At 41.3% G+C, this 27,785-nt stretch overlaps 1 protein-coding gene and 1 long non-coding RNA gene across 2 annotated transcripts in view; one reads left to right on the forward strand and one right to left on the reverse strand.

The window, feature by feature from the left end:
- The window catches only part of RSBN1L (round spermatid basic protein 1 like), a 65,697-nt gene extending 64,169 nt beyond the window's left edge, over nt 1-1,528 (reverse strand). Inside the window, exon 1 of the mRNA XM_022554358.2 lies at nt 915-1,528. Coding sequence (XP_022410066.1) covers nt 915-1,479 — 565 coding nt within the window. The 5' untranslated portion in view covers nt 1,480-1,528. The remainder of the gene's footprint in view (nt 1-914) is intronic.
- On the forward strand, nt 793-27,611 carry LOC149748444 (uncharacterized). The gene is made up of 2 exons (XR_016394216.1): nt 793-21,242; nt 21,425-27,611. It is a non-coding gene; the product is annotated as an uncharacterized LOC149748444 (long non-coding RNA).
- The last annotated feature ends 174 nt before the right edge of the window (nt 27,612-27,785 follow it).

The raw sequence follows: 27,785 nt of genomic DNA on the forward strand, positions 1-27,785 counted from the left end.
TCTAATTTTCAACCAGTCTCCACGTTGTACCACTGTCAAAACTGTGTATCAAACATCTAAATAGGTAGGACCATCTATTTTATAGAAATACTTCCTGAAAATCGTATGACTAGCCTGCTTTTTAAAAGAAAACCGCGCAGTCGTGTCTGAAAAGAACACTTAAGAATTTGCCTTTCTCTGATGCTAAAACATTTTGCAGCAAGTACTTGGTCTGGCCAAAAAACGTCAATGCTCCTGATTTTATCATTTGCTGCAGGAAAAAAAGAATATGGCTGAAAATTCTTTCTGAAGGGTGGTATTTCAAACAGGACCACTCACAACACTTAAGAATACGGAGCGGAGAGGAGGGTGGAGGGAGGATACCTTATGAAACAGCACACTCCGGGCCCTGCACACTACCTCATTTCCCTAATAGGGATGAAAAGCTCAGGCCTCTGGTAGCTTCCAGCTGACGCCAATGCTCTCCACACCCCTTTTTTTGACAGGATTTTCTGGCGTTAGAGCCTGTGTCACAAATACAAATTCCGTGATCACGTCTAAACGGTCTAATAATCAAGCATCTTCTACAGGACCAAACCCTTCGCGATCCCATTCCCTCCCATCTCCCTCCGTAGCGAAACACACCTAGGCGGGTCCTCTACATCTAATTCTACCAATCCTGCCGCGCATTATCGAGGCAGAAACGATACAGAAAATAGATTTCAGCCATCCCCCTCGGTGCTACCGAAATTACAGGCTCCATTTCCTGTCCCCATGGGGACCGCAAAATCTCCGAGGGAGAACCGGACGCCTCCCGCCCCCTCCAGGCTGGCGCAAGCGGCCCCCGCGCTCCCCCTGCCTGGGCCCCGCGGGCGCGAGCGGGTGGCGAGGACCTGGGGCGCCCTCCCTTCCCCCCACCCGGCGCCGGCACCCACCTCTCGGCAGCGGCTTCATCTCCCCGTTCTCCTCGCGGGCTGCCCCGCCGGCCTCGCCTGCCCCGCCGAGGCCGTGCCTCCGCCTTTCCTTCTCTCGCTTCTCCTTGGGTCTGCGCGGCTTGGCGTTGGCTGAGGAGGCGGCGGCCGGCAGCAGGAGATGGTGAGGCTGAGCGTGCAGCAGCGTAGGAGGGACCAGCAGTTTGCGCGGCACCGGCTGGGACGAGGAAGCAGAGGCTGAGGAGGGGACGGCCGTGCCAGCGGAGAAAGAGAAATTGCTCCGAGCAGAGGACGAGGAGGGGGCAGCAGACAGAGCGGCGAAGCTCCAAGACCCAGGGCTGCCATAGCTCTGAGGCGAAGGTGCCGCGGAAGACTGCAGCTGCCTGCTGTTGCCGCCGCTGCCTCCTTCTCCGTTCAGTCTCCGCGGCGTCTTCTTCTCCTCAGTCCGGATCTTCTTGGAAGACAGAGGACCTGGCGGGTCCCGGGAGGGGGGCTGCAGCTTGGAAAACGGTTCTTTCTCCGAGACGGCGGCGGGGGCGCAGTGCACTAGGCTCGGCGGTTCCGCCATTTTGCGCTCCTGTTGTATTTACTCTCCTCCGCTCCCAGGAGCGGGGCAGGGGCGGGCTCTCCTCAGGGGGCAGGGAAGGGGCGGAGCGGCCGGGCCCTCCATTGGGCGAGCCACGCTGAGAGATATCTTAAGAACCAATCAAAAGCGCGAGTCTGGAGCCGAAGTTGTGGGGGGAATCGCCAAGCGTACCAGTTTTGGAGGTCACAGGGCCGCGGGGCGCGGCTAATGGCGGAGCAAGCTGTGAGGGGAGGGTCGTCCAGTTGTCGTCAGCGTGAACGCGGGTGCCCAGTGAGTGTCTGAGAGAACCCCAACTCCAGACCCCAAAGTCTGCCCCGGCCCCGCGCTCGCCTCTGCCTCGTCGACTTTGTCTTATACCACTGTCCCTTCCTTTTTCCCTGGGGGGTCCTTTTGGTCCCTCCCCTGCCTTTTCCCGCTCAGAAAGCCGAATTTCGCAGATTCTCAGCTCCAAGGAGAAAATTTTGCCGGAAATTAAATCCTTCCTTCTGTTAGGCAGTAGTCGATTGATGGGAGGAGCTAAAAGTCACTTGGTGTCCTGACAAGATGTGTTACTCTTTTGCTAAGATCGTCATCTCTAATGCTTTGAGGGGGGTAACTTCTGCACACCTAGAACTTTCGGATTACTACCGAGCTTGAAGGTAAGACTCTCCTGGAGAATTTTTTTTTTTAAGCGCTTGTGATTAGACCGTTAAAGATTTTAATTTTATTATCATTATTATAACTCAGATTCGCTAAGAAAAATTCACTAGCGATATTTATAGATGTTTGAAAAGCAAGTTTTTTTTTTTAAGTGTGTATTTTATCGTTTAGTTAGCAGTCTGAGTGTTAGATGTTTTGTAAGCGCGTGCTGTGAATTGTACCTTAGAAGATAAGGAATTTGAGAAGATGGGTTACAGTAATTGCAACCAAGTGAAGAGTACGATTATAATTTTACTCTAAGGTCTTACATGAGACCAAGAAGTCAAAGGAACAGATGTAAAAATAAAAGTAGTCAAATGAGGAGATGACCAGTCAGGATATTTTGAGTCCCAAAAGGTGCCCTAAGCTGCCTGTAACTTTGTGGAAAACAATTAAAAGTAACTTTCCAGAATTACCAGTTCTCGTGACCTCATGAAGTTGGAATTCTTTATTTTGTTTTCACTTTTGAGGGGTAAAGGGGATTGGTTTTAATAATATTTTGGAGTCAAAATTTAATATTGGTTTATAGACTTTTTTTGAGGTGCATCAAATTTTTAAAGTAATGAAAACTATTCACTGTACTTTAATGCATAGCAGTGAAAGCAAGTGTAAGCTGTGTAGTGGAATTGACTGACAGTAGATGTCTTACTGAAAAGTGTGGACAGAGATTATGGGGCTGGAAATCATCTGCTACTGACTGGCTTTGTGACCTCAGTCAGGGTTTTCTTTATCTGTCTGAACTTCTGTTTCATTTATTAAGTGACTATATTTGATTACATGATTACTAAGATCCCTTCTGCGCCCTAAACTTCGGCTGTATTTAAGAAGCTTTTCAAAATCACACTGAAATCATTACAATTAAAATAACTTCTTAATTGTTTGCCCTCCAGATATGAGAGTGTCTCTTATATACATAATATAGTGCCTGTAAACTTGCACCATTTATACCCTTATCTCCCCTGCAGCAGTCTGGAAAATCTGACTTCTTAAGGGCCCAGCTAAAGTGGACTCTCACCTGAATTCGTTACTAATTGCACTATATTCTTTTATACACTCTTATCAAGGCAGACCCTAAATTTATAGAGCCTGAGCAAGAGTGTGGTTATGGAGGTTCACAGACCGTGTGTCTAAATATTTAAGTTATAAATCAAGATAACAAACTATTATTAAAAATATATTCTACTCTCCTACCTTGGCAAATCTACTTAAATAATGATCTGGAAAGCCAGGTTTAAATTTAGAATTCTTAGACTAATGGAGTCCTCAGACTGACGCTGTTCTCTTCCCATTCCCAACTTCTTCACCCACATCACCCAGCATGTCCAAGCTATGTCCACGTCTTGAACCCCCTGCAAGTAGTGATGTGTAATCAGCCACTCCATCTGCCCTCAGATCTAGCCACTCCGAAAGAGGATTGCAGGCTCAAGGGACAGACATGGCCCCTTGACCTCATGCACTCCTTGCCCTTTGCAGCAGGAGGAGGGTACTCACTCAGGTCTAAGGGCAGTACTGTTACAAAACATGCTCAATTATCTGTCTTTTCTCCCATGTAATCAGCCATTCCCTTACAACTAGGTCATTCCTAACAACATTGAACTAGGAGAGAATTCCCACTACTGTCACCAATTCCTACTGGCTTAATCTCTACTACCACTAAAACCATCCACTTCTCTCCATGTCCATTGTTGGTACCCTATTCCAAGTACCACCCCTCTCACCTGGATGACAACAGTAGCCTTTTTTGTGGTCTTCTTATACTCCAGTTTTCTCCAGTCTGCCTACCATTCTACCCAGAATACACTTTTCAAAAGATAAATCTGATCTTGTCACTTTTCCTTGCTTCAGACCCATCAATGGCTTCCATTTCTCTTAGGATAAAGAACAAAATCCTTAACTGACCAACAAAACCCATCATGATCTAGCCCCTTCCTCTTCTATCTCAAAGTAAAAGGTCTTCAATTTCCAGAATGCACCATACTGTCTTACAATTTAGGGATATTATATATGTTGTTTCCTCTACCCGACTGCTTTTCTCTTTACCTGATGCTTATGTGATGATTTGGATGATGGGCATAAGGGAGGCAGATGTCATTAATACCTCCTACATTTCTAACCTGCGTGACTTGATGGACAGTGGGACCATTCACTGAGCTAGGAGACACTGGAAGAGTGACAAGTTTGGGATGCTCTTTGATCTTGGACCTGATGAACATGAGGTACCTATGAGACATCACATCCTTTGGATCTCAGCTCAAGCTAAGCCTCACTTCCTTGGAGAAGCCTTCTCTCCCTGTCAAGACTAGATTCCTAACTTGCTGGTTCCTTTTCTTCTTGTCCCCATTTCTTTTCACTTGTTGTTGTTGTTTACTCACTTATTATCTCTCCCACCTCTTTTCATTCCTCCTCTAGCTAACAGCTCTATTGAAAACATACTACCCTGTACCCTGGTTCTCCATCTTCTTGTCTGACACCTGGCTGCCCTCTGAGGACACAGACTGTACTTTTTTTTTCTCTCTCTCTCATATGCTATTTTAATTAATTTTTATTGGGGAGTTGGGGATTCTTAGGGTTATGTCATTGCTCTTTATCTGACTCTGAATACCTCTATGTGGTATTACGCATCACAGTGTCTTCTGATTTATTAGAAATGCTGTCAATTCCCAAGTCTTTCTCTCCTGCCTTGACCTTCTGCCCGATTCCTGACTCTTATCCAGATGCTAAATGTATGTTGCCGCTTTTGTAGCCACTTACACCTCAGATTTTATACCATCCATTCTCATCCTCCCATGTATCATTTTCCTGCATTTTTTATCCACCTTAACATTCAAGCTACAAGCCTGGGGCTCTTCTTTGACTTCTTTTTTTCTCTCACCCTCTGCGTTAGTCAGTCACTGTCTCTAGCCAGTTCCTCTTCCCCATTCCCACTGCTGCCTTTTGCCTTCAGGCCTCAAGCCTGCTTGGATTTTGTCAATGATCCCTTCCTAACTGTAAGTCTTCCATCTTCTAAACTATCCTCCATGCTGCTTCCAAAATTATATTTCTAAAATATTAACCTGATTATGCCTCAGTCTCTTCACTAATTCCCTTTGGCATATGGGATAAAAGTCACACTTTCCAGTGTAAATACAAGCCATTCTTTTTTTTTTTTTTTGCGGTACACGGGCCTCTCACTGTTGTGGCCTCTCCCATTGCGGAGCACAGGCTCCGGACGCGCAGGCTCAGCAGCCATGGCTCACGGGCCCAGCTGCTCCGCGGCATGTGGGATCTTCCCGGACCGGGGCACAAACCCGTGTCCCCTACATTGGCAGGCGGACTCTCAACCACTGCGCCACCAGGGGAGCCCAAGCCATTCTTGATATAACCCCAGCACTCCTTTCTCTATCACTCTCCTACAGCTTTCCTCTGTTTCATCTATTCTGAACTATGTGTAATTGCCAAAAGAGTGGCATTCTTTGTCGCTCTGTGCATTCTGCCTGTCATACCCCTCCAAGATTGGGTTCAAGCATCTCCCTAGTACTGTGCTTCCTGACCTGCCAAATCAGAGTTGATCATTCCTTTGTGCCATCATCATTCTGCCTAGGAGCATTGAACTCAGTGGTCTCTGCTTCTAGCCTGAGAGCCTCCTTAAGAGCAGGGATGATGCATTATTTATATTTGTATGCATAGTATCTGGGACATGGTTAGAAAACAAATGTTGAAAAGAAGTATATAAAGAGCAGTTTGTGATCTTTATGGTAAGATGAGGATCAGAGGTTACAATCAAATGGTCTTGATAGGTTAAAAAAATAATAAGACAGGTTGACTATAATATAATAGGAAGTGGTGAGGACTGTGGAAACTGGGAATTATATGCCTTATCTACAAGGTACATTGCTGATTGTTCCTATATGGAAATGAAGCAGGCCTACTTGCTAAATATCTAGATTTTTTTAATGTGAGGTTTCCTAAGAACCTGTGCAAGCCAGACAAAACATATCTGTGGGTCACGTAACCCAGTCTGACTTCTGATCTAGAAAAAAGTGACTTGACTTCGCATAAGGTAGCCTTTGAGAGTTTTGTTTGTTTGTTAACTCAGGGCCCTTCCTTTGTCAATTGCTAGAATAGACAGATACTAAGCAAATATATGTGAACTCGTAGCCACGATAAATGTGTGTTAGCAGTGTTTAGAGCTGTCCTCCTAGAATCTGGTTTTCTCTGTGTATAATGTCCTCCAGTATTCCTGAGCATAACTGATTTTTGCTCTGCAGTATACTATCCTCTGGCCTTGTCCCGGTTCCTGACACCCTGAGTTTTTTTTTGTTTGTTTTTGTTTTTTATTTATTTATGGCTGTGTCGGGTCTGCATTGCTGCACGCGGTCTTTCTCTAGTTGCGTTGAGCGGGGGCTACTCTTCCTTGCCGTGCGTGGGCTTCTCATTGCGGTGGCTTCTTTTGTTGCAGAGCATGGGCTCTAGGCGTGCAGACTTCAGTAGTTGCGGCACGCGGGCTCAGGAGTTGTGGCTTGCGGGCCCTAGAGCGTGGGCTCAGTAGTTGTGGCGCACGGGCTTAGTTACTCCGCAGCATGTGGGATCTTCCCGGACCAGGGCTTGAACCCGTGTCCCCTGCACTGGCAGGCGGATTCTTAACCACTGCACCACCAGGGAAGTCCCCCCTCTGCTTTATGAAACCCTGTATTAACCTTAAAGACATCCCTTCTACCCTTCTGGCATGGAAATCTCAAAGTCCTACCTCTATCACACTGACCTGCACACCTTTATGTGTCTTTCTTTTGTGAATCAACATTGACCAGTTATAAAGGGTGGTTCTATGCCTTAGGAAAGCCTGATCTTTTCAACTTTCATGTTGTCAGTTCTAATTTAGTCCACACTTAACAGGAGCCAGCAAACTTGTTCTGTAAAGAGCCAGATAGTAAATATTTTAGGCTTTGCAGACCACATGTCTCTCTAGCAACTACTGCTTGTAGCACAAAAGCAGCCATAGACAATATATTAATGAGTGGGCATGGCTGTGTCCCAGTAAAACTATAAAAATAGGCAGGCTAGATTTGGACTGCAATATATAGTTTGCTGACTCTTGCTCTAGGATTTTGATTTCTACCTTTGATTTCTACCTTTATATCATGTGGAAAAATGGAAAGAACATCTCTTCCACACTCCCCTTTGCTCCTGCTGCATCAGTCACATGGCTTTCTCTCTGTTCCTTGATCATGCCCAGTCCTGCCTAAGACCCTTGGCCCAGGCTAGTTCCCTGCCTGGAACACTTCTTCCCTCCCACCTCTAACTCTTCTTTCAGATGTCATTACAGGCCTTCCTCTTTTCATTATTCTTGGTCACAGCATTCTCTTTCTTTCAGAGCACCTATTACAGTTTATAATTATTTTACAATTATTTCCTTACTCTTTATCATTTGTCTCCCTCAGTAAATAGTAAGCTCCATGGGGACAGGGACCACATCTTTCTTATTCACTCTTACTCGCCACTGTATCTCTGGAATCTAGCAAATGCCTTGTATACGTTAGACACCCACCAAATGGTTATTGAATGGATAAATCAATTAATGACTCAGCCTGAATTTTGATTAACTAATTTAGATGTTTTTCACCAGAAACTAATAGAATAGTTCTATAGTGATGCAGTAGTATATCCACAAAAAAATCAATGGAGTTCCCTGGCAGTCCAGTGGTTAAGACTCCATGCCTCCACTGCAGGGGGTGCGGGTTCAATCCCTGGTCAGGTAACTAAGATCCCACATGCCACATGGTACAGCCAAAAAAAAGGTCAAAATTTTAGCTTTCTGATGAATCTAGTTATACCTACATATGCATTTCAGTCATAGTGACTGTTTCTTAGTTTATTAGTTTTACTCTTTCTTAATGTATTGATATTAGTACAGTGATGCATTGAAAATTCATACAACTCAGAATACATTTCTATAACTCTTTTCCAAAAGTGCAGAATAGCTCTAGCTGCAGATCTGAATAGTGAAACAGTGCCAGGTTTATAGCATGAGATTTTATGGGTGTCCCCCTCATACAGGGATGGTCAGGGCTGTAAGAAAAACACTGACATAATCTTGTCCTGTAGGAAGAAAGGTCTATTTAGATAACAGAGTAGTAACAGGGGTAAGAGGGTCAATTTTGATTCTTCCATAGCTGTCTTCAGAACCTTGGAGTTAAGCAACTCTGAATAAACTTCAAAAAGAACTCTATCAAACTGGAACAAAACATAATGTCTAGGACCAGTTTCTTTGTATTCATCTGAAAACTTTATGTTTTACTGTTGAAGTAAAAAACCTGTTGACCAGCATTGCATCCATCCACACCTAACCTGTTAAAAGAACTATTGGAATTAACTATAGAAAAGGAAACTTATTAATGTGCATAACATTATATTTTTGCCCTTTCTGCTGACAGATAAGATCCCTCTCAAGTTTGAATCCATGTATACATATATGACAAAAGAACCCACTGAACCATAGATTCACCATTAATTTCTCTGGCATCCACCAACATTGGGCTCTGTGATGATTATGTAAATCTTTTCCCTCACCCTGGCTATAATCATTCTTAAATTTAAGAGGTAAAAAACAACCTATTTGAGGTCCTGGAGTTGAAATATGCTCTGTGTTGTAAGTAGAGGTGTTGCATACAGAAATAATTAAAGTAACTCCGGTTAAAAAAATAAAAGGAGGGACTTCCCTGGTGGTCCAGCGGTTAAGACTCCACGCCCTCAGTGCAGAAGGCCCAGGTTCGATCCCTTATCAGGGAACTAGCTCTCGCATGCTGCAATGAAGACCCGGGGTAGCCAAATTAATTAATTAATTAATTAATTAATTAAAAGGCAATTAATTATTATGAGATCAGGTTACAAGAAGAAGTTAAAGTACCCAAATAGCATTTGTTTAGCCATATAGTATCCAAGATAAAAATTTTTAATAAATAAAGGATGGGTGTGGGGACACCAGGAGAAAATTATCATTCAAATTCAAGTGCAACTATTAGTTCACTTGAGTATCTCAAAAACATTTCAGACTCATCATATCAGCTCCTTCTCACAATATTTTATAGGCTCCTCCTCTGGAGACTCTCAAGTTTCAATTTAAGGGCATTTTTTCCCTCACATTATTCCTTTTCTTGGCCAATCTCAAAAATGCCCATAATGTCAGTAAATTGTTTTTATAGTGACAGTTCCCCAGCGTATATCTGTAAACCTGGCTGGTCCTCTGTGTTTGTGACCTGACCACTCAGCATCTTCCACAGATATATCAAAAGCACCTCAAACTCAGTATGTCTGTGGCAGAGATGTCTAGTATCTGTTTTCCCCCTTTTTCCTACTACCTGAACTTTATTTCATTCAGGTGCAACGTGCCTAGGTAAAAAAATACAAACAAACAAAAATGTAGATTGCCCAACCTCCCTCATTCCTAGGGATGGCAGTGATGTCATGGAAGTCTGGGTGAGGCTTTCAGGACAGCTCCTTTCAGGGTGGGAGGGGGCACTTAACCCCTTTGCCCTTCCCCCTTTCTCTCCTGCCTGGAACTTGGGTCAGGGGGAAAAGAAAGGGCCTTAACTATCAAGATGTGAAACTTTCAGCCCGTATTTTTCTAATTCAACAATGCAGGTGAGTTGAACTCTCACCTCTTAACCACTGATATTTTACAACAAATATGACTTAACTGCTTGCTCAATCACAGTCTTTCCAGTTCGCATATGTACTCAAGTTTGGGGGAAGTTGAAAATTGTAGGTGAGGCAGTGGCTGCTGCTTAAAGGCTTCGTTGGAGAGTCAGCAGCCACCACAGAGCAGGAGGAAGGCAGAAAGAATAAAAGGGATCAAACAGAGTAAATAGAAACCATCTGTAACATCTCTTGGCAGGTTAATTTTGCTGCCAGAATTTTTGTATGGAAGGACATCAGATCATTTTGATATTTATTTATTTGGTTGTGCCGGGTCTTAGTTGTGGCAGGTGGGCTCCTTAGTTGCGGCTTGAGGGCTCCTTAGTTGCTGCATGCATGTGACATCTAGTTCCCTGACCAGGGATCGAACCCGGGGCCCCTGCATTGAGAGCATGGAGTCTTACCCACTGTGCCACCAGGGAAATCCTTTGATACTTATTTTTAAGAAAGGGATAGGAAGCCTGTAAAATGTATGACAGGAGCCTTACTCAGTGTTGTAAATCTCTAAAAAGACAAGCCTAAGTTTTATGGTACTAGTCAGTTTTCTGGAAAGAGGGAACTATTTTAGCTAAGAATTGGTGGGTAGAGGGTAAAGTATATATTATGACTTTGAAACCTAAGTGTGGCAAAGGGTGTAAAGAAAGATGATAAATTCATAGAATTTCTAGATTGAAAACCCAGCCCTGTACCCAATTTGTGAATTTCCTTTGCCACTTATACTTTACTTTGTTCTTGAACAGGAAAACTTCACCTCCAGAATAACTGTTCTCTGCTTCATTGTTTTAGCCACACTCACAGACCATCACTGTGGGTAGGGGGATAATGTTTACTGAGTGCCTTGTGTAAGCCTCGTGTTTGTGGACATTTTACCTCATCCTATGCTTTGAAAAGCCCTACAAGGAACTTTTCACAAATGAACTGGAATTCCATGTTCATCCTGACACTAAACTAATTTTCTAATGTAGCCTATCTTGCAAGAGGAAGCAGAAGTCTAAAGTGTCAAAATTTTAAATCTAAACATTGATCATGCCTTTTTAGAAATTTCAGTTAATTAAATTATGTTTCAAAAATACACATTCAGAAAAGATGCAGTGTTTCTTAGGGGTGCTGGTAGACACAAGTGCTTTTATCTCATACTAGACCAAGAGTATTTTTAGGGGAAGGAGTGAGAGTGGGAGAGGGTAAGGACAGACAGACCTATATAAGCAGTGGCTTGAACTTCTCAAGACACTTTACAGTTCAGTTGCCCAGACAAAGTCTGGGTAACCTGAATATCCTGAAGCCGGTCTAACAGATTCCCAGAAGGGATGACCCACAGAAGAGCAATTTTGTGCAAATGCTGCACTTGTCAGTAGAGCCAGGAAATTACAAAACTATGACTGTCACAAAGTTATCATTTCAATTTTTTGATTTCACAGATTCTAATTTGAAAAGCTTGTCTGAATAATTAATGAACAGCGCCATGAAGTAACATGTATCTTGCCTCAGGTGCAAGTGCTGGCTTTTCTTGATTCTCCTTGGATGAATGACTACTTCTGTGTACCATTAGATTGAAAAATAGATGTATAACTAAAACAGCTAAACTAAAAAACCATCAAATAAATACCCACTTTTTAAGTTAACTTTTAAATCCAAGCCAAGCTCTGATTAAGTCTATTTACATTGTAATTTCTATTTTTAGGATTTTAGTCCTAGTCTTTGCCCCATTTTATCCCTATGTTTGATTTCAATGAGTAGAAAATACTAAATTCTAGAATAAATTCACTGGGAGTTTTACATCTGTTAGTGAAAGAGGACAGAAAAAGGAGGTATAAATCAGGTACCTGGAAACCTTGACTACACGGCATGAAACCTGGGGTCAAGGATTGCCACATCCAACCTTGCCAGCACAGATGGGCAAGTCCAAGTGCCAAGCAAAGAGGGTAAGCTTTCTATGTGTAGAATTCTTATAACCTTGGGTGGAGTTTGCCCTGAAGTCTTAATCTTGCCATCTGAGTTCACAAATACTGCCAGTGTACCTTGACCATCACCTTGATCTAGGTCCAAAGTGTGAGTGTATAGGGACTTCCCTGGTGGTCCAGTGGTTAAGACTCCACACTTCTAATGCAGGGGGCATGGGTTCCATCCCTGGTCAGGGAACTAAGATCCCACATGCTGTGTGGCGCGGCCAAAAAAAAAAAAATAGTGTGAGTGGAATGGACATTTAGAGATTTCAGCTTCTTCATAGTGAACTGTAAGTACATGGGCATAGGTATTAGAGGCACACAGGTCCTCTTAAATATTGTTTGATGATGATACCAAGTTAAGTGCTTCAGTGTATCATAGGAAAGCAAGCCTAAAATGATGCAGCACCAATATAAATTACAGGTATGCAGTCATAATGTGGTATGCTTGTAAATGAATAACTAACTCCATTTGGAGATTAAATACCACTTTTGATGCCCCAGGTAGAGGTATTAAACAGGAAAACACAAATGCCTAGTGGCAAATGATACAGAATCTTTTGCAGATGTGAAGGACGTTGTTATTTTTATTTCTGTGGTCAGGCTAATGTCTATGACCACTCCGACTAACTGAAAACATAAATCATACTTACATGAACTTATATTTGCCTCTCCCCCTCAGTATTCTTTCATGTTTATAATATGTTTAGTAATTTTTATAAAAAATTTTTGCTAATCAATGATCTTATTGTTTTCTACAGTTTCTTTATTCCTTGATATACTACCTCTTATGCTAGAGGTGCTTCTCTTATTACCTCTTTATGGATGCCCTTCTTCAGCTTATCTTCAATTAATATGTAGTCTGCTTTTTATTATTTTCCATATACATTAAGTATTTAGTTAGTAAATATTTATAGGATGTGAGGGTGATCTGGCTGCAACATCTGTCACCCCATTAATCACCAGGGTTGATCTGGCCAATCTGGCTGGCTAGGAAGGTATCCCCTCCCTCACTACTCCATGTGTGTCCCTCCCAAAGCTGTGCGCTCGGTCGAAGAGGACAACTGTCCTCAGTAGAGGTGGACTGAGGTGCTCCCCTGCTAGAACCTCCAAACAAGCTCTCAACTAAGTACTTACAAAGCATCCACATGCTGCCAGGCAGTAGACTAAGTACTAGGAATATAGCAGTAGACAAGGCAGACATGGTCTCTGTCCTCGTGGAACAGACTTTACTCTGTAGTCACAATTTCTGTTTCCAAATAAGCTTTTCATTAGTACTTTGTTTTTCAAGACTGTCATTTCATTTCTTACTGATTTATTTGTATAACAAACGGCATTGAGTATCTGTGGTGTACCCAGCACTGTGTGATAATATAATTGAGAAGATAGATGTCAACAGGTGAATTATAGCACTACGGTTAAAATAATGCAGTGGTGGCATGAACTATGTACAGTGAAGATGCAAAAGGCAGGTCAACAACACTAGCTGGAGAAATGGGGAAGAAAATCCCAGAGAAGATGATATTTGAGCTGACTTTTTAACAAGTAGAAGGCAAAAAGATGGAAAACGATTTTTGAGGCTGAGGAAAGAGCAGTTAGAAAAAGATATGTAATAATGACATATTTAATGTGGTTTTCTCTGTGAGAAGTTCATTGTAGTTCAAGTATACAGGGCATGAAATGCCGTAAAATCAGAGGAGTCTCTAAAATAGACAAGAACCAGATTGTGAAAGGTGTTGCTCATGACTGCCTTGGCATGCTGAAGACTCAGTGCATGCATTTTGTTAATTTAAGGGCTTAATCAGGAAGAGTGGAAAATGTTCATGTAACTGTGTTTCACTTCCTTCTAATTTCTCGCAGGCTTCACCAAGTATTGCTTCCTAACTCTAGCTGAATACTTATGCAGGCCATGCTTTTTAACTCTCTGTGTAATACTTAAATGCTATCTCAGTTACCACAGCTTTTCTACAAACTGAATAAAATTAGGAAAAATTTGAAATTCTAAAATTAGATTTACATTAGCTCTCTAAAATATTGTTGGAATTTAAAATATCATTCATTTTATACAGTAATCTCTTTATTTAGCTCTCCTGTTTATATTCCTTATGATTACTTGTATTTTTTGTTCGAAAGCATAAAAATATTTTGAAAGTAAAACAATAAAATTGTAAAATATATTTATATTGATTACAAAACGATACTTACATAGCTTCTTCCTGCCTTTTCTCTGTTTTTAAAAAACGAGTGCCTCTTTTGAAGAGATTTTACCACACACACAGATACAAAAGCAAGGGAAAGTAATTTAAAATACTATTGAACTAAATAAAGCCAATGAAGCTTAAACCAATGGTTTATTTTATAGGAAGGATCAAGTGAATATTTACCCATTCTTGAAAAGGAAAATCTGAAAGTGGAAGGTATATGTGTAAGCCTTTCCTTACTTTCAAGAAGCATATATTATGGACTTTATGTCAAACTCCATTTTAGTCACTGGAAATATAAAAATGAATAATACCGTCCATGCTCTCGATGGACTTGTCTAGTGAAATATTTAGTTGAACCACATGAAATTACATCGGTTTTTAGTTCAAAAATAGTCACATATCAGTTCAGCCTAAATGTATATGTTAACAGAAATTTGCAATAATAGAGATATGAACAAGGTGCTACCTGCCCTGCAAAAGTGCTTTGTGCTGCCTAGAGCAGTCTGTGCAGGCTTTCCAGAGATGACATTTGAGCTGAGTTTCAGAAGATGGTTGAGAGTTCACTATGTGTTCACGGGAAGCAAAGAGAATGAGCACATTCCAGTAATAGGAAACAGCAAGTGCAGAGTTGCTGAACTGAGAAAGAGCCTGGCACATGTGGGAAACTGCAGATACTTTAGATTGGTTGGAATGCCAGGTATGTGGTGGGTGACAGAAGAGGCAGGCGAAGTAAGCAGAGGGCAGATGTTAGAAGGTAGGATGTACCAAGCCAAAGAGCTTGACTTTATCCTTGAAATTGGTGAGATGTGTATAATCCAGAGTGTGTGCAAGGCAACCTGTTATGGTTCATAAAGAAAATATTACTACTTCTAGTATATTTACCTTTGTATTGTTTTTTTAAATTTTCCAATTTTGTAGGGGTTACAGTGTATATAATTTTCTGCAGTACTGGATGTAAATAATTTATAAATAAATAAATAACATGTATTATGTGCATTATGGGCTGAATTGTGTCCCCTCCACGGAATTTATGTTGAAATCCTAACTTCTGGTATTTCAAAGTATGACCTTAATTGGAAATAGGGTCATTACAGATGTAATTGGTTAAGATGAGGTCATATTGGAGTAGAGTGGGCCCCTAAGCCAATATGACTGGTGTTCTTGAAGATAAAGGCAGATTTTGGGGTAATGCTTCTACAAGCCAGAGAACTCCAAGATTGCCAGCATACCATTAGGAGCTAGGGGAGAGGCATGGAACAGATCCTTCCTTCATAGCCCTCAGAAGGAACCATCCATGTTGGCATCTTGATCTTGGACTCCTAGTCTCCAACTCTGTAAGACAATTTTCTGTTGTTTAAGCCACCCAGTTTGTAGTACTTGGTTACAGCAACCCTAGAAAACGAGCACATGCTACGGGATCGGAAAGTTTAGAGACCCTGATTAGATGATGGGGAGCAATAGAAGAGGTGGTTTATGTTTAAGAGTCCAAATTATTTATGTCCTGTAATTATTCAGTCTCAGAATTCAGTAATTTACTTAACTCGAATTGATTTCTTGACTTCCCAGTTCTTACTCTCCTTCTTTAAAACATTATAGTTTGCAAATAACTTGTTTGCATTTGTGTTTGGTATAGTTTATGGTAAAGGAAGAAGGAATTAGGAAATACCTTTAGTTCAAAACAGAGGGTGATAATATGCAACAGTTTTAGGGGAAAAAAATTACATTTAAGAAAAAAAAGTATCATTTAATCCCATTAGGTAGAAATGGAACTAAGAAACAGGATCCTACCAACAGAAGTCATAGCTGTGAAGAGTTTAATCAGTGCAAGGAGAATTGTAGGTAAAACATGCATTATTCTAGCTATATAATCTTCAAGTATTAAGCACAACCAGTCCTTTTTATGTAAGTCATATGTTAGTCACTTGCTTGAGGTTCCAAAACAGAGTGATTGAGAGAGTTTTCAAGGCCAGGAATAATACCCTAAATTCAGATGTACCTATTTGAAGCCCGTTTTTAGGTCAGCAAAATCCAGAAGTCAGCAATACATTAATTAATTAATTAAAATACAAAGTATATTTTGTGTATTATATTTTGGGCATTTTAGATCTTTGTGGGCCATGGAATATTTGATAATTTTTGGCCTTACTTTTGCAAATCAACTAAAGCATTTTGAAATACTACCTTTTAAAAAATCCCCATGTATTGTAATAGTTCTGCCATCCTTTAGACAAGTAGTTTTCAGACTTTCTAAAAGAATCCACTCTTCAAATGAATTCTTATGTGGAAGCCCAATATGCAATAACTACATTAGGCAGTTTACTCCATCACAGAAGACCATATATAGACCCTTGATGTTTTAAATCTTTTTTTCTTGTATCTAGCCTGGAAGTTCTGTATTTTGTGAATGTATATTCTGTATTCACTGTTTAATATGTTAGCAGAATGAAAAGAAATTTACGTGATAGGAATAATAAATATGCTACTGACCTATGATCATAGGGCCTATGCTTGGAGTTGCTTTCCCATAGTGGGGTTGGATTTATAAGAATCCATCCATCGTCTCTAATTTGGTACCCTTTGTGACCAACACAGCACTCTGTGACCTATATCTACTTGGTCAAGAATATAATGTCCACTGTTCTTATTAAGGGACCTCCTTTTCTCTGCTTTTACCCCATTCTTTTAACAATTTTTGGTTTTGCTTTATTCGTTTAACTACACCTTTGCTACCTTTGGACTCTAAAACTCAAAAACCTGTTTTTCCAGTTTAGTACATGGTTATTTTTTCCCTCACCCATGACTTACAATCATATTGCTGTAAGCTGATAAATATTTGGAACTATGTATACTTTTTATATGCTTAGATTATTATAAAAATTAGCACCAATATGGAGAGGAGATAGCAGTGGAGACTCAAGAGTTTTCACATTCACGGTATTTATTAGATGAGTAACTTTTTTAAGATCAAGATAGGTCTGGTGGCCAATCTGACAGCCCATAAATCACAATTTAGAGACTTTCCTACCTTTTTCTGAAGTGTACATATAAAAGGATATAAATAACAGGCTTTTTAGATAATTGGGCATCAGTGATTCTTTTCAATAAAAATATAATCAGAGTCTTTATTCTTTTAGCAAATGTTTATTGAGCCCTTACCACGTGCTAACAGTCATTATGCTAAGTTTTAAGTATAAAGTGGCAGACTAAATGAACATGATCCCGGCCTTAGAGAATAGACGTATTACACAAAAAACTCTTTATATATCTGTATACACACACACACACACACACACACGCACACACACACACACACACATACATATACTCCCTGGTATGAGTTATGAAGGAAATATATGGAGTTCACAGCAGGAGTAGAAGAAACTACTTTTTTTTGGGGGGGGTGGTGCCACGTGGCTTGCGGGATCTTAGTTCCCCAAGCTGGGATTGAACCCGGGGCCACCACAGTGACAGCGCGAGTCCTAATCACTGGACCTCCAGGGAAGCCCCAGAAGAAGCTACTTTAAATAGAATAGTCAGAAAAGGAACGGGAAGTGCAAAGAAAAGCATTCTAGGCAGAGAATAGCCTGTGCAAAGGCCCTGAGGGAGGAGGAAGGTGGGCTTGTTCAAGGAACAAGAAGAAAGTTAAGTTCCATGAGGAAAAGATTTTTCTCTTTTGTCTAGAACAATATTTTAAATAGTAGACACTACAGAAATATTTGTGTATGACTGACGGAATATCTGTATACCTAGGATGTAGTGAGTACAAGCTGAAGTTGGAAAAGTAGGCAAGATCTAGAAGACAACAAGTCCTGTTAAAAAAAATGGGGGGCTTCCCTGGTGGAGCAGTGGTTGAGAGTCCGCCTGCCAATGCAGGGGACACGGGTTTGTGCCCCGGTCCGGGAAGACCCCACATGCCGCGGAGCGGCTGGGCCCGTGAGCCATGGCCGCTGAGCCTGCGCGTCCAGAGCCTGTGCTCCGCGACGGGAGAGGCCACAATAGTGAGAGGCCCGAGTACCGCAAAAAAAAAAACAAAACTGAGGGATCTAATTTACATTTTATAAAGATCACTCACAACTGTGTGAGGAATTGTTTGGTGGGGAGCAAAAATGGAAGAAGGGAAACCCAGGTTCGTGAGTGCAGTAGAGGTGGAGACAAGTAGATCAAAAAAATCACTAAATGACTGTACGTTAGAGCCAAGATCAATGGGTTTAACTTCCTGCACATTTCACCTCTTCAGCATCTTAGCAAAGTGAATGTATCTGATTTACCTTTGTATCCCTAGAACTACCACTGCCCCTCAACTCTCAGACCAAGCCCCAAAAGAAATTAACCTTTGGCAAAGAATTTAATCGAGCCCTTGAAGAAAATAATTTCAAAGTTTCTCCTGGGTCTTTGTATTATTGAGGGAGTGACCATCCTAAATGAAGTCGCAAGGAAAATCAGAAATGTGTGTTATTCTGCAAGATTACCGACTTGGTCTTGTAAAAAAGTCAATGCCATGGAGGAAAAAAGGCAGAGAAACATTCTGGTTATCTACTACTGTATAGCAACTTATGCCCAGTGAGTATCCCTTTTGAAGAGATTTTACCACAGGTACAGAAGCAAAAGCAAAGGAAAATCATTTTTTAAATGTTGTTATGCTCAATAAACCCATGCAACTTAAACTAATGGTGATTTTTATAGAAGGCTTGCCCCTCTCACACCTCCTCTGGCACTATTGTAAGGGGATAGCTTGTTTTGTGGGGCCTCTACCCATAGTTCTAGGGAGTGACCAGCAGAGTTGAATCTTGGTACTAGCAGAGAAGTCTTTGGGAAGCTAAGGAGTGATTGCTTGGTGGAGAACTCAGAGGGACATTAAGACAAAACTCTCTTTTTCCCAACATATACTAAAAATAACCTTGAGTGGAGCTGCAAAGCTAATGGTTGTTTTATAGCACTGATCAGCACATAGGTTCTCAGTGAATGGGGATTTGCTACCTCTCAGAGTAGTCTGTTCTACTTTTGAATTGCCCTAGTTGTTAAGAAGTTATTTCTTTCACTGAGCCAAACATTTTTCCCCTCTTATTCCCACCCATTGTATGTGGTTTTACTCTCTAAAACCTTAGCAAATAAGGCTGATCTCTACTGTTGGAATTTTAAGATTTAATTTAATTTAATTTGGAATGGCTGCCTGGACCACTTTCAATCTTTTAATCTGTAAGAGAAAGTGAAGCTGTAGCAAGAGTTAAATTTAGTTGATGGGGGCTTCCCTGGTGGCGCAGTGGTTGGGAGTCCACCTGCCGATGCAGGGGACACGGGTTCGCGCCCCGGTCTGGGAGGATCCCACATGCCGCGGAGCGGCTGGGCCCGTGAACCATGGCCGCTGAGCCTGCGCGTCCGGAGCCTGTGCTCCACAACTGGAGAGGCCACAGCAGTGAGAGGCCCACGTACGGCAAAAAAAAAAAAAAAAAAAGTAAAAAAAAAAAAAAAATTTAGTTGATGCAGTAGACAAAGTTCCCCATGTGAAGGCAAGTTTTGTGTTAAGATTTGCCAGTCTCTACAGCCTTTTTAATGAGGCAACTCAGTCTGCTCCTATATAACTGCCAATTTATTCTCCTGGATCTTAAAGGAACCCCAGCTCCAGGTGGGCAGGCCTCTGCTGGAATAATAATAATAACCAAAATAATTAAAAGCCAGATCACCGCCCTATTCCCTTCCCTCTCCCCCTTTCCTAAGCCATCTACGTAACTGGTAGAATAGTATCAAGATCCTCCTTTTGAGTTCTAGGGTACTCATCCTTTCATTACCTTGCTCTTGGTATGACCTGGTGCTTCCCATTCCTGAGATACTGCCAGGTTCTGCAGAAAGGAGTGGCTATCCCCTCGGCCACACTCTGCATTTCTCTGCTGCACTGTTCCCTGCCCTCTTTCTTCATTAGCTAATCCTCCACCAGATTTCCTTCTTCCAGAAGTGTAATCTCTCAGCCAGGTATAGCCTCTACCATTCTCTTCATTTTGTGGTTTTACAAATGCTTCATTATCATTGTATTGGGGCCTCTTGGGGAAGAAGAGATAAATACGCATTGTCAGTCAGCCAACTTGAACCAGAATTGTAGTTAAAATCATATTTTAATATAACTAAATCATACTCCAGTGATTTTTTAAACAATTTAGTGATTTTTAGCATATTCACAAAGTTGTACAACCATCACCACAATCTAATTGCAAAACATTTTCATCACCCCAGAGAAGCCACATACCATTAGCAGTCACCCCCTTTTTTCCTCTACTCTCCTGCCAGCCCTAGTCAATCACTAATCTACCTTCTGTCTAAAGATTTGTCATCAGTGCTGTTTGTAGAGGGGACAGGTGCAGATGGGGAGAAGGTGAGCTCTGGTCTGGAGGGGAGCTTCTACTTCTGATCTCTGCTTATCTGCCATCCCAGAATTTGAAGTGGAAACTCCTTGCTTCTTTGAAGATTAATTTCATTCCAAAGATTCTATCTGATCTCCTAAGGTATTTACATACAGTATCTATAAACATAAATAGATACATAGATACCAAAATTTAATCTTATTTCATAACTTTAATCTTATTTATTGGGAATGAGTAACCCTAGTACACACACATGCACACACACATGCACACACTCCCACCTTTTCCTGAGTTATATTTCAAAGCCTTGTCTATACTGACAATAAAGGACACCATGCCTCAAACACTTTCCTCTAATTCCCTAATTCCTAGGTTTTTCAGATCAGGCTGCCATACCTGTATCTTGTTGATTTTAGGTAAGATATCCGAAATACTAGGTGACAGTGAAGGGTGGGAGACAGTAGAATGAAGCATGGGGAATGACTTAGAGGAAACACCCTCTCTGCCCTGTGTACAACCAGAACTGAACATGGGGAGATGAGGGGGGGTAGCAGGTCAATGTGGGAAGGCTCTTTAGCGGGTACTTTTTCTAGCCAGGGCATCTGGGCCTCCCCAGCACCCCCAGCCCTCAGGAGTGGTTCTTTGTGATGTATCAGCCCCCCGTAGCCACCATTGGCTGTCGGGAGTGCCCTAATGACCAAACAAAGCAGAACAGGTATGACTCCTCATTATCCTGGGGAGAGGTATATATACAGAGGGAGGCCTGGCAGACAGGTAGACAACTGAGTGGCTTCAACATGGCAGAAGTGACCAAGAAATCATGGAAGCCACAAACTACAAGCATCAAGCAGGGGAAGAAGAGGAAGACCCCCTCTCGGCCTGGATCAAGAGGCAAGGTCAGTTGACCCTACCCGAGCTCCTCTTCTTCTTTCCCTTTTATGCCCTCTATCCCCCAACCCACCCCTGATGATCCTGCCCCTGCTTGGCACAGACCTCCTCCTTAGCTGTCCCCTTTCCACCCAGCCCCCTTCTTTTCTCCCAACCAGTGACCTCTGGGCTCACCTTGTTGCCTTAACAGGTGGTGAAGACATGTAAGAAGGTAAAAAGACCACTTCACGTGTGTTCAAGAAAAAAATACTCTTCTAAAGTTTTAACTACTTCAAGAAGGCAGAAGAGGGCAAGAAGGGCCAAAAAGCTTCAGCCAGTCCCATAGACTGAGCCAAAAGCAGCCAGGCCAGGCCCAACGGCCCCTGTAGAACAACACCACTCTGAGATAAGACCCAAGCAAACATCACCTGCAGAGCAAACTTGAGAAACCTCAGACAATCTGCTGTATCTAGAGTCCTGGCTGCAGAGAAATGGCCAACTGGATAGAGACTGGCTCAGATGCTAACATGGAACATGGAACACAAATGATGGTTATTAACATAAAGTCAGCAAGGTGTGAGAAGCCCCTCGAAAAAATAAAATTAGGCACTGTGCACAGAAATGAATCGTGTTGCATTGGCGTTGTCTGATATTGTTTCTCAAACTAAGAGAGTGAGATGACAGAGAAATTTAGCATCTTTGATCCCCCCGTATCCACCTGAGGAGAAAATGTACACGCATCTCACCAAGGATGGAAAATATCCTTTCCACCAGGTTCCTCAGCTCTGGCAGACCAATTTCACCATTTCTGTACTTGGTAGTCAACATTTATTTTAAGTGTGAGTGAAGTCAGCAGAGCACAGCAGTGCCAAGTACACTCTAATAGATTTAAAGGCAATGGAGAAGGGAAAGGGGGAGAAAGGACAAGGAGAAAGCTCTGACTTTCTCAGTTATAACACAGAACTGAGCTGCGCTGGTCACTTGGGATAATTCAGTTGTGAGTTGAAGGCCCCTGAGCCTCATGGCTCCCTCATCCTTTGTTGACCTTGTGATGAGTTTTGTAACAAAGGAAAGGGCAGCACCAGGCCCAGCCACTAGGAGAGGATAATCATGAGGCCACACTGAGCAGAGACCTTACCAGATATTTGTTGCTGGTCTGATTATGCCCGCCTTCCCCAGTCTCACCCTCCCCATCAATCATTCTTCCCCTTTAAAGCCCAGAATGGAGCGCTTACTCAGAGTCCCCCACAGAGACGGAAATGGTTGGGAGTTCAATATTTATAGGTTAGAACAGTGATCCTCAAAAATTTGTTTTGTGTCTCTCCAAGAATTTGAAAAACTATGCACCTCCTTACACAGTTTTAACTTAACGTTCAAAATTTTTATCATGAGTTTAAATATTTACTAAGGACATAATTTTTAATTTATTGTAAATACTGCTATTAAAAGTAAAACTATTACATCAGTCTTTTTTATTTTTTTAATTTATAGTCTGATGTATATTTTTATCTGGATAAATTCACCCCAGTTTGCTAAGGAATTAGACTAGAGGGGTGCCACCAGACAGGGTTATTATTTGGCGTGGATTTTTCTCTCAAAACTTTGAATCTTTGAACATGCACATGGTTGAGACTCAGTTCTTTGCCATGCCGTATAAATGAGAGGATTTTTTTTCTGTACATTTTTAAAGGCTGCTATTATGTGATATTGGCCTGAACCGTAAGTGCCTATCTGACTGCTGTGCGCTCTGTGCCCATGGAACATGTTAGCTGCAGGCTGCACACCAGCAGTGGAGCCAATGAACTGATTGTAGCCGGTTGTTTAGGAGTAGTCACATAAAAACCAGATGTCCAGTGTTGTACAGCATCTTTTGTGAACAGGAATGTCCTGACCATATTTTGCTAGTGAAAAATATAACACAGGTGTATTTCTATAGATTTGCTGAAATTTAGAATGCTTACAGCATAACACCAAAAACAGTCCCCTGTATCACCTTTTGGCTTTTTTCTATGTCTCTTTATTAAATTTAAAACGTTTCTTTGTCCCTAGGAAGATGGATCCACAGAAAATGATAGCATTAGTTGTCTCTGGAAAGGGGAGCTGAGTGGCCTGGACAGGCATGAGAGGGAAACCTCTATTGTATGTCCTCTTGTATCTATTGAATATTAAGCCATGTGAATGCATTGCATGTTCATATTTAAAATCTAAAAAATAAGAGTTAACTCTGTGATAACTTAAAAAAAGACTTTGCTTGCCTGAATTGTAGTAAGATGTATTTATTTTGGTTTTCAATCATTAAAACATTTGTCTAGTTCTTGAAGATTTATCTAATTTATCCAACAAGCATACATGGTAATAACATAATGGCAACAAGAAAATTACTGTCAAGAAGACATCAAAACAGCATAATGAAGCCAGATTAGGGAAAAGGGGCCCAAATAAGAAATTAAGACTCAGTACCCCAACTTTTATTTTTTTAAACTGGGAAGGAATTCCCTGGCGGTCCAGTGGTTAGGACTCTGTGCTCTCACTGCCAAGGGCCTGGGTTCGATCCCTGCTCTGGGAACTAAGATGGCATGAGCTTTGTGGTGTGGCCAAAAAAAATAAGATTATATAAAATAATTAACTAAATAAAAAACTGAGAGATTAGTACAATGAACATCCGTATTAACACTCTTCATTTCGGTTTCACCAGTTGTTAAATATATTACAAATACCATGTTTGCATTATCACTAATCATTATTGGTCTTCCACAGGCCCAACAGACCCCAGTGCTGTCTGGGACCCTTTTGATCTTGTTAACAGCTTCATCAGACTGTCCTATCAGGACTTTGCCCTGTGAAACTGTAGAGTATATTATTCTCCTATCACCAGAGCTGCTGGTCTGGTATCCTCAAAGAAACTGCAGACCTGAGGGTGCTACGCACTTTCACAACTTGGATCTAGGCCCATTTATGGTCTAAGAAAATCGTGAGAACTTGGCATTAACTGAATTGATACTTAACTTTTGTCAGGTGTGTTGTAGGCAGGTACTGTGGAACTGGTATAAGGGAAGGAAAAAATTAGGGCTCCTTGGAGGAGTTAAATCCCTTCATGGTAAACCAGTGACCTAGGAATAAAATGTTTCTCTGAGTTCTATGAGCCACTCTAGCAAATTAATCAAACCACGAGAGGGCGTTGTGGGAACCTCCTCTTTATAGCCAGTCAGTCAGAAGCACAGGTAACCACCTGGACCTGTGATTAGCCTGGTGGGACTGAACTTTAACCTGTGGGATCTGATGCTATCTCCAGGTAAATAGTGTCAGAACTGCGTTGAATTGTAGGACACCCAGCTGGTGACTGAGAATTGGTTGGTGTGGGGAGAAAACCCACACATTTTCATTGGTGTCAGAATCGTAATAAACAAACAAATAGATGCAGGATTCAGGTGCCAAACCTAAAGAGAGAACTAGGACACTTAAATGACATTACTGTTAGAACATCTACATCTAATTTAAAAACAAATTATGAGGCTAATAAAACAACTTTAAAGTAAAAGAAAGTGGTACAAACTTCCTGGTTTCATCTCTCTCCCTGTGCATTTAAGAAATAAAGAGTGTCAACTGGAGAAGAAATATTTGTCTACATGCTTTGCCCAACAGGACCTCCAAATAGCAGAAGTGAGGACTTCCCTGGTGTTCCAATGGTTAAGAATCCGCCTTCCAATGGGGACGCGGGTTCAACCCCAGGGAACTAAGATCCCACATGCTGCAGGGCAACTAAGCCCACACGCTGCAACTACTGAGCCCTCGAGCTCTGGAGCCCACACGCCACAACTAGAGAGAAGCCCGCATGTTGCAACGAAGACCCAACGCAGCCAAAAATTAAAAAATAAAATAAATAAATAAATATCTTTAAAAATAGCAGAAGTTACTTCAGAGAAGGAACTGCTTCTATTGGACAAAGAGAAAGGATAATTAACAGGGACCATTCTGGAGAGAATCATGTATCTCATGGTGGGGATTTCTGGGGAGCCTTTAATGAGGGTTGAACGTCAAGAAGCCAGACAAGCTGCTCACGACGCTGCCCCCCCACGAACCCCCCCACCACCAACACAAAGGAATTACCCTCATTCAGAAACTGAGAGACTTAATCCCAGAGCTCCTCTCTGTTCTTGAAAACCTGGGTCCCAAAGAAGGCCCCCAGATAGACCATTTTTTCTAAAAACATTCTTCATACTTGGTCTGGTATTTTTTACTTTTTAAATGCAATCCATCAAAATATTTTTCTATTTTCTAGGTTATTTCTATTTAAGTATAAAATTAAATTTATTTTAATGATATTATATGCAGAATTCTAACTTACAGATACCTCCATTCATCAATTTCTTAAAAGCTTTTTAGTTTAAGGTTTTCACAATATTTAATCCGTACTTCCGTGGACTTTTATGTTCTTAATCCCATTATTTTTAACTTTCTGTTTAACCTAAACCTCAGACTTGGGAACCATCTCTTCACATGCTTGTACTTAATCGTTCATCTTGCCCAAATGTCTTGCCTTTGACTGAACATGCCCAGTTCTTCTGACAATTTTTCATAGGTGTAATTTAACAAACCTTCAATCAATTGCTGTTCTCTGAACACTCTCCAAGTTTTTTTTTTCTGTATATAGCATGGCATGTAAAGTTGAATATCGTTTGATCCAACTGAAGCCTGGCCAGTGTCAAATAAAGCAAAAGTAACTGCTTTTCTTTTTTTTTTTTTTTTTTTTAACATCTTTATTGGAGTATAATTGCTCTACAATGGTGTGTTAGTTTCTGCTTTATAACAAAGTGAATCAGTTATACATATACATATGTTCCCATATCTCTTCCCTCTTGCGTCTCCCTCCCTCCCACCCTCCCTATCCCACCCCTCCAGGCGGTCACAAAGCACCGAGCCGATCTCCCAGTGCTATGTGGCTGCTTCCCACTAGCTAGCTATTTTACATTTGGTAGTGTATATATGTCCATGCCACTCTCTCACTTTGTCACAGCTTACCCTTACCCCTCCCCATATCCTCAAGTCCATTCTCTAGTAGGTCTGTGTCTTTATTCCTGTCTTACTCCTAGGTTCTTCATGACATTTTTTTCCTTAGATTCCATATATATGTGTTAGCATACGATGTTTGTCTTTCTCTTTCTGACTTACTTCACTCTGTATGACAGGCTCTAGGTCCATCCAGCTCATTACAAATAACTCAATTTCGTTTCTTTTTATGGCTGAGTAATATTCCATTGTATATATGTGCCACATGTTCTTTATCCATTCATTCGATGATGGACAATTAGGTAGTTTCCATCTCCTGGCTATTGTAAATATAGCTGCAATGAACATTTTGGTACATGACACTTTTTGAATTATGGTATCTCAGGGTATATGCCCAGTAGTGGGATTGCTGGGTCATATGATAGTTCTATTTCTAGTTTTTTATGGAACCTCCATACTGTTCTCCATAGTGGCTGTACCAATTCACATTCCCACCAGCAGAGCAAGAGTGTTCCCTTTTCTCCACACCCTCTCCAGCATTTATTGTTTCTAGATTTTTTTGATGATGGCCATTCTGACTGGTGTGAGATGATATCTCATTGTAGTTTTGATTTGCATTTCTCTAATGATTAATGATCTTGAGCTTTCTTTCATATGTTTGTTGGCACTCTGTATATCTTCTTTGGAGAAATGTCTATTTAGGTCTTCTGCCCATTTTTGGATTGGGTTGTTTGTTTTTTTGTTATTGAGCTGCATGAGCTGCTTGTAAATTTTGGAGATTAATCCTTTGTCATTTGCTTCATTTGCAAATATTTTCTCCCATTCTGATGGTTGTCTTTTGGTCTTGTTTATGGTTTCCTTTGCTGTGCAAAAGCTTTCAAGTTTCATTAGGTCCCATTTGTTTATTTTTGTTTTTATTTGCATTTCTCTAGGAGGTGGGTCAAAAAGGATCTTGTTGTGATTTATGTCTTAGAGTGTTCTGCCTATGTTTTCCTCTAAGAATTTTATAGTGTCTGGCCTTACATTTAGGTCTTTAATCCATTTTGAGCTTATTTTTGTGTATGGCATTCGGGAGTGTTCTAATCTCATACTTTTACATATACCTGTCCAGTTTTCCCAGCACCATTTATTGAAGAGGCTGTCCTTTCTCCACTGTACATTCCTGCCTCCTTTATCAAAGATAAGGTGACCATATGTGCGTGGGTTTATCTCTGGGCTTTCTATCCTATTCCATTGATCTATCTTTCTGTGTTTGTGCCAGTACCATACTGTCTTGATTACTGTAGCTTTGTAGTATAGTCTGAAGTCAGGGAGTCTGATTCCTCCAGCTCCGTTTTTCGTTCTCAAGATGGCTTTGGCTATTCGGGGTCTTTTGTGTTTCCATACAAATTGTGAAATTTTTTGTTCTAGTTCTGTGAAAAATGCCAGTGGTAGTTTGATAGGGATTGCATTGAATCTGTAGATTGCTTTGGGTAGTAGAGTCATTTTCACAATGTTGATTCTTCCAATCCAAGAACATGGTATATCTCTCCATCTGTTGGTATCATCTTTAATTTCTTTCATCA

Source organism: Delphinapterus leucas, chromosome 9 (genome assembly GCF_059928025.1).
Source record: "Delphinapterus leucas isolate spDelLeu-1000000601 "Yukka" chromosome 9, BTC_Dleu_Yukka2, whole genome shotgun sequence".
NCBI classification, from domain to species: Eukaryota; Metazoa; Chordata; class Mammalia; order Artiodactyla; family Monodontidae; genus Delphinapterus; species Delphinapterus leucas.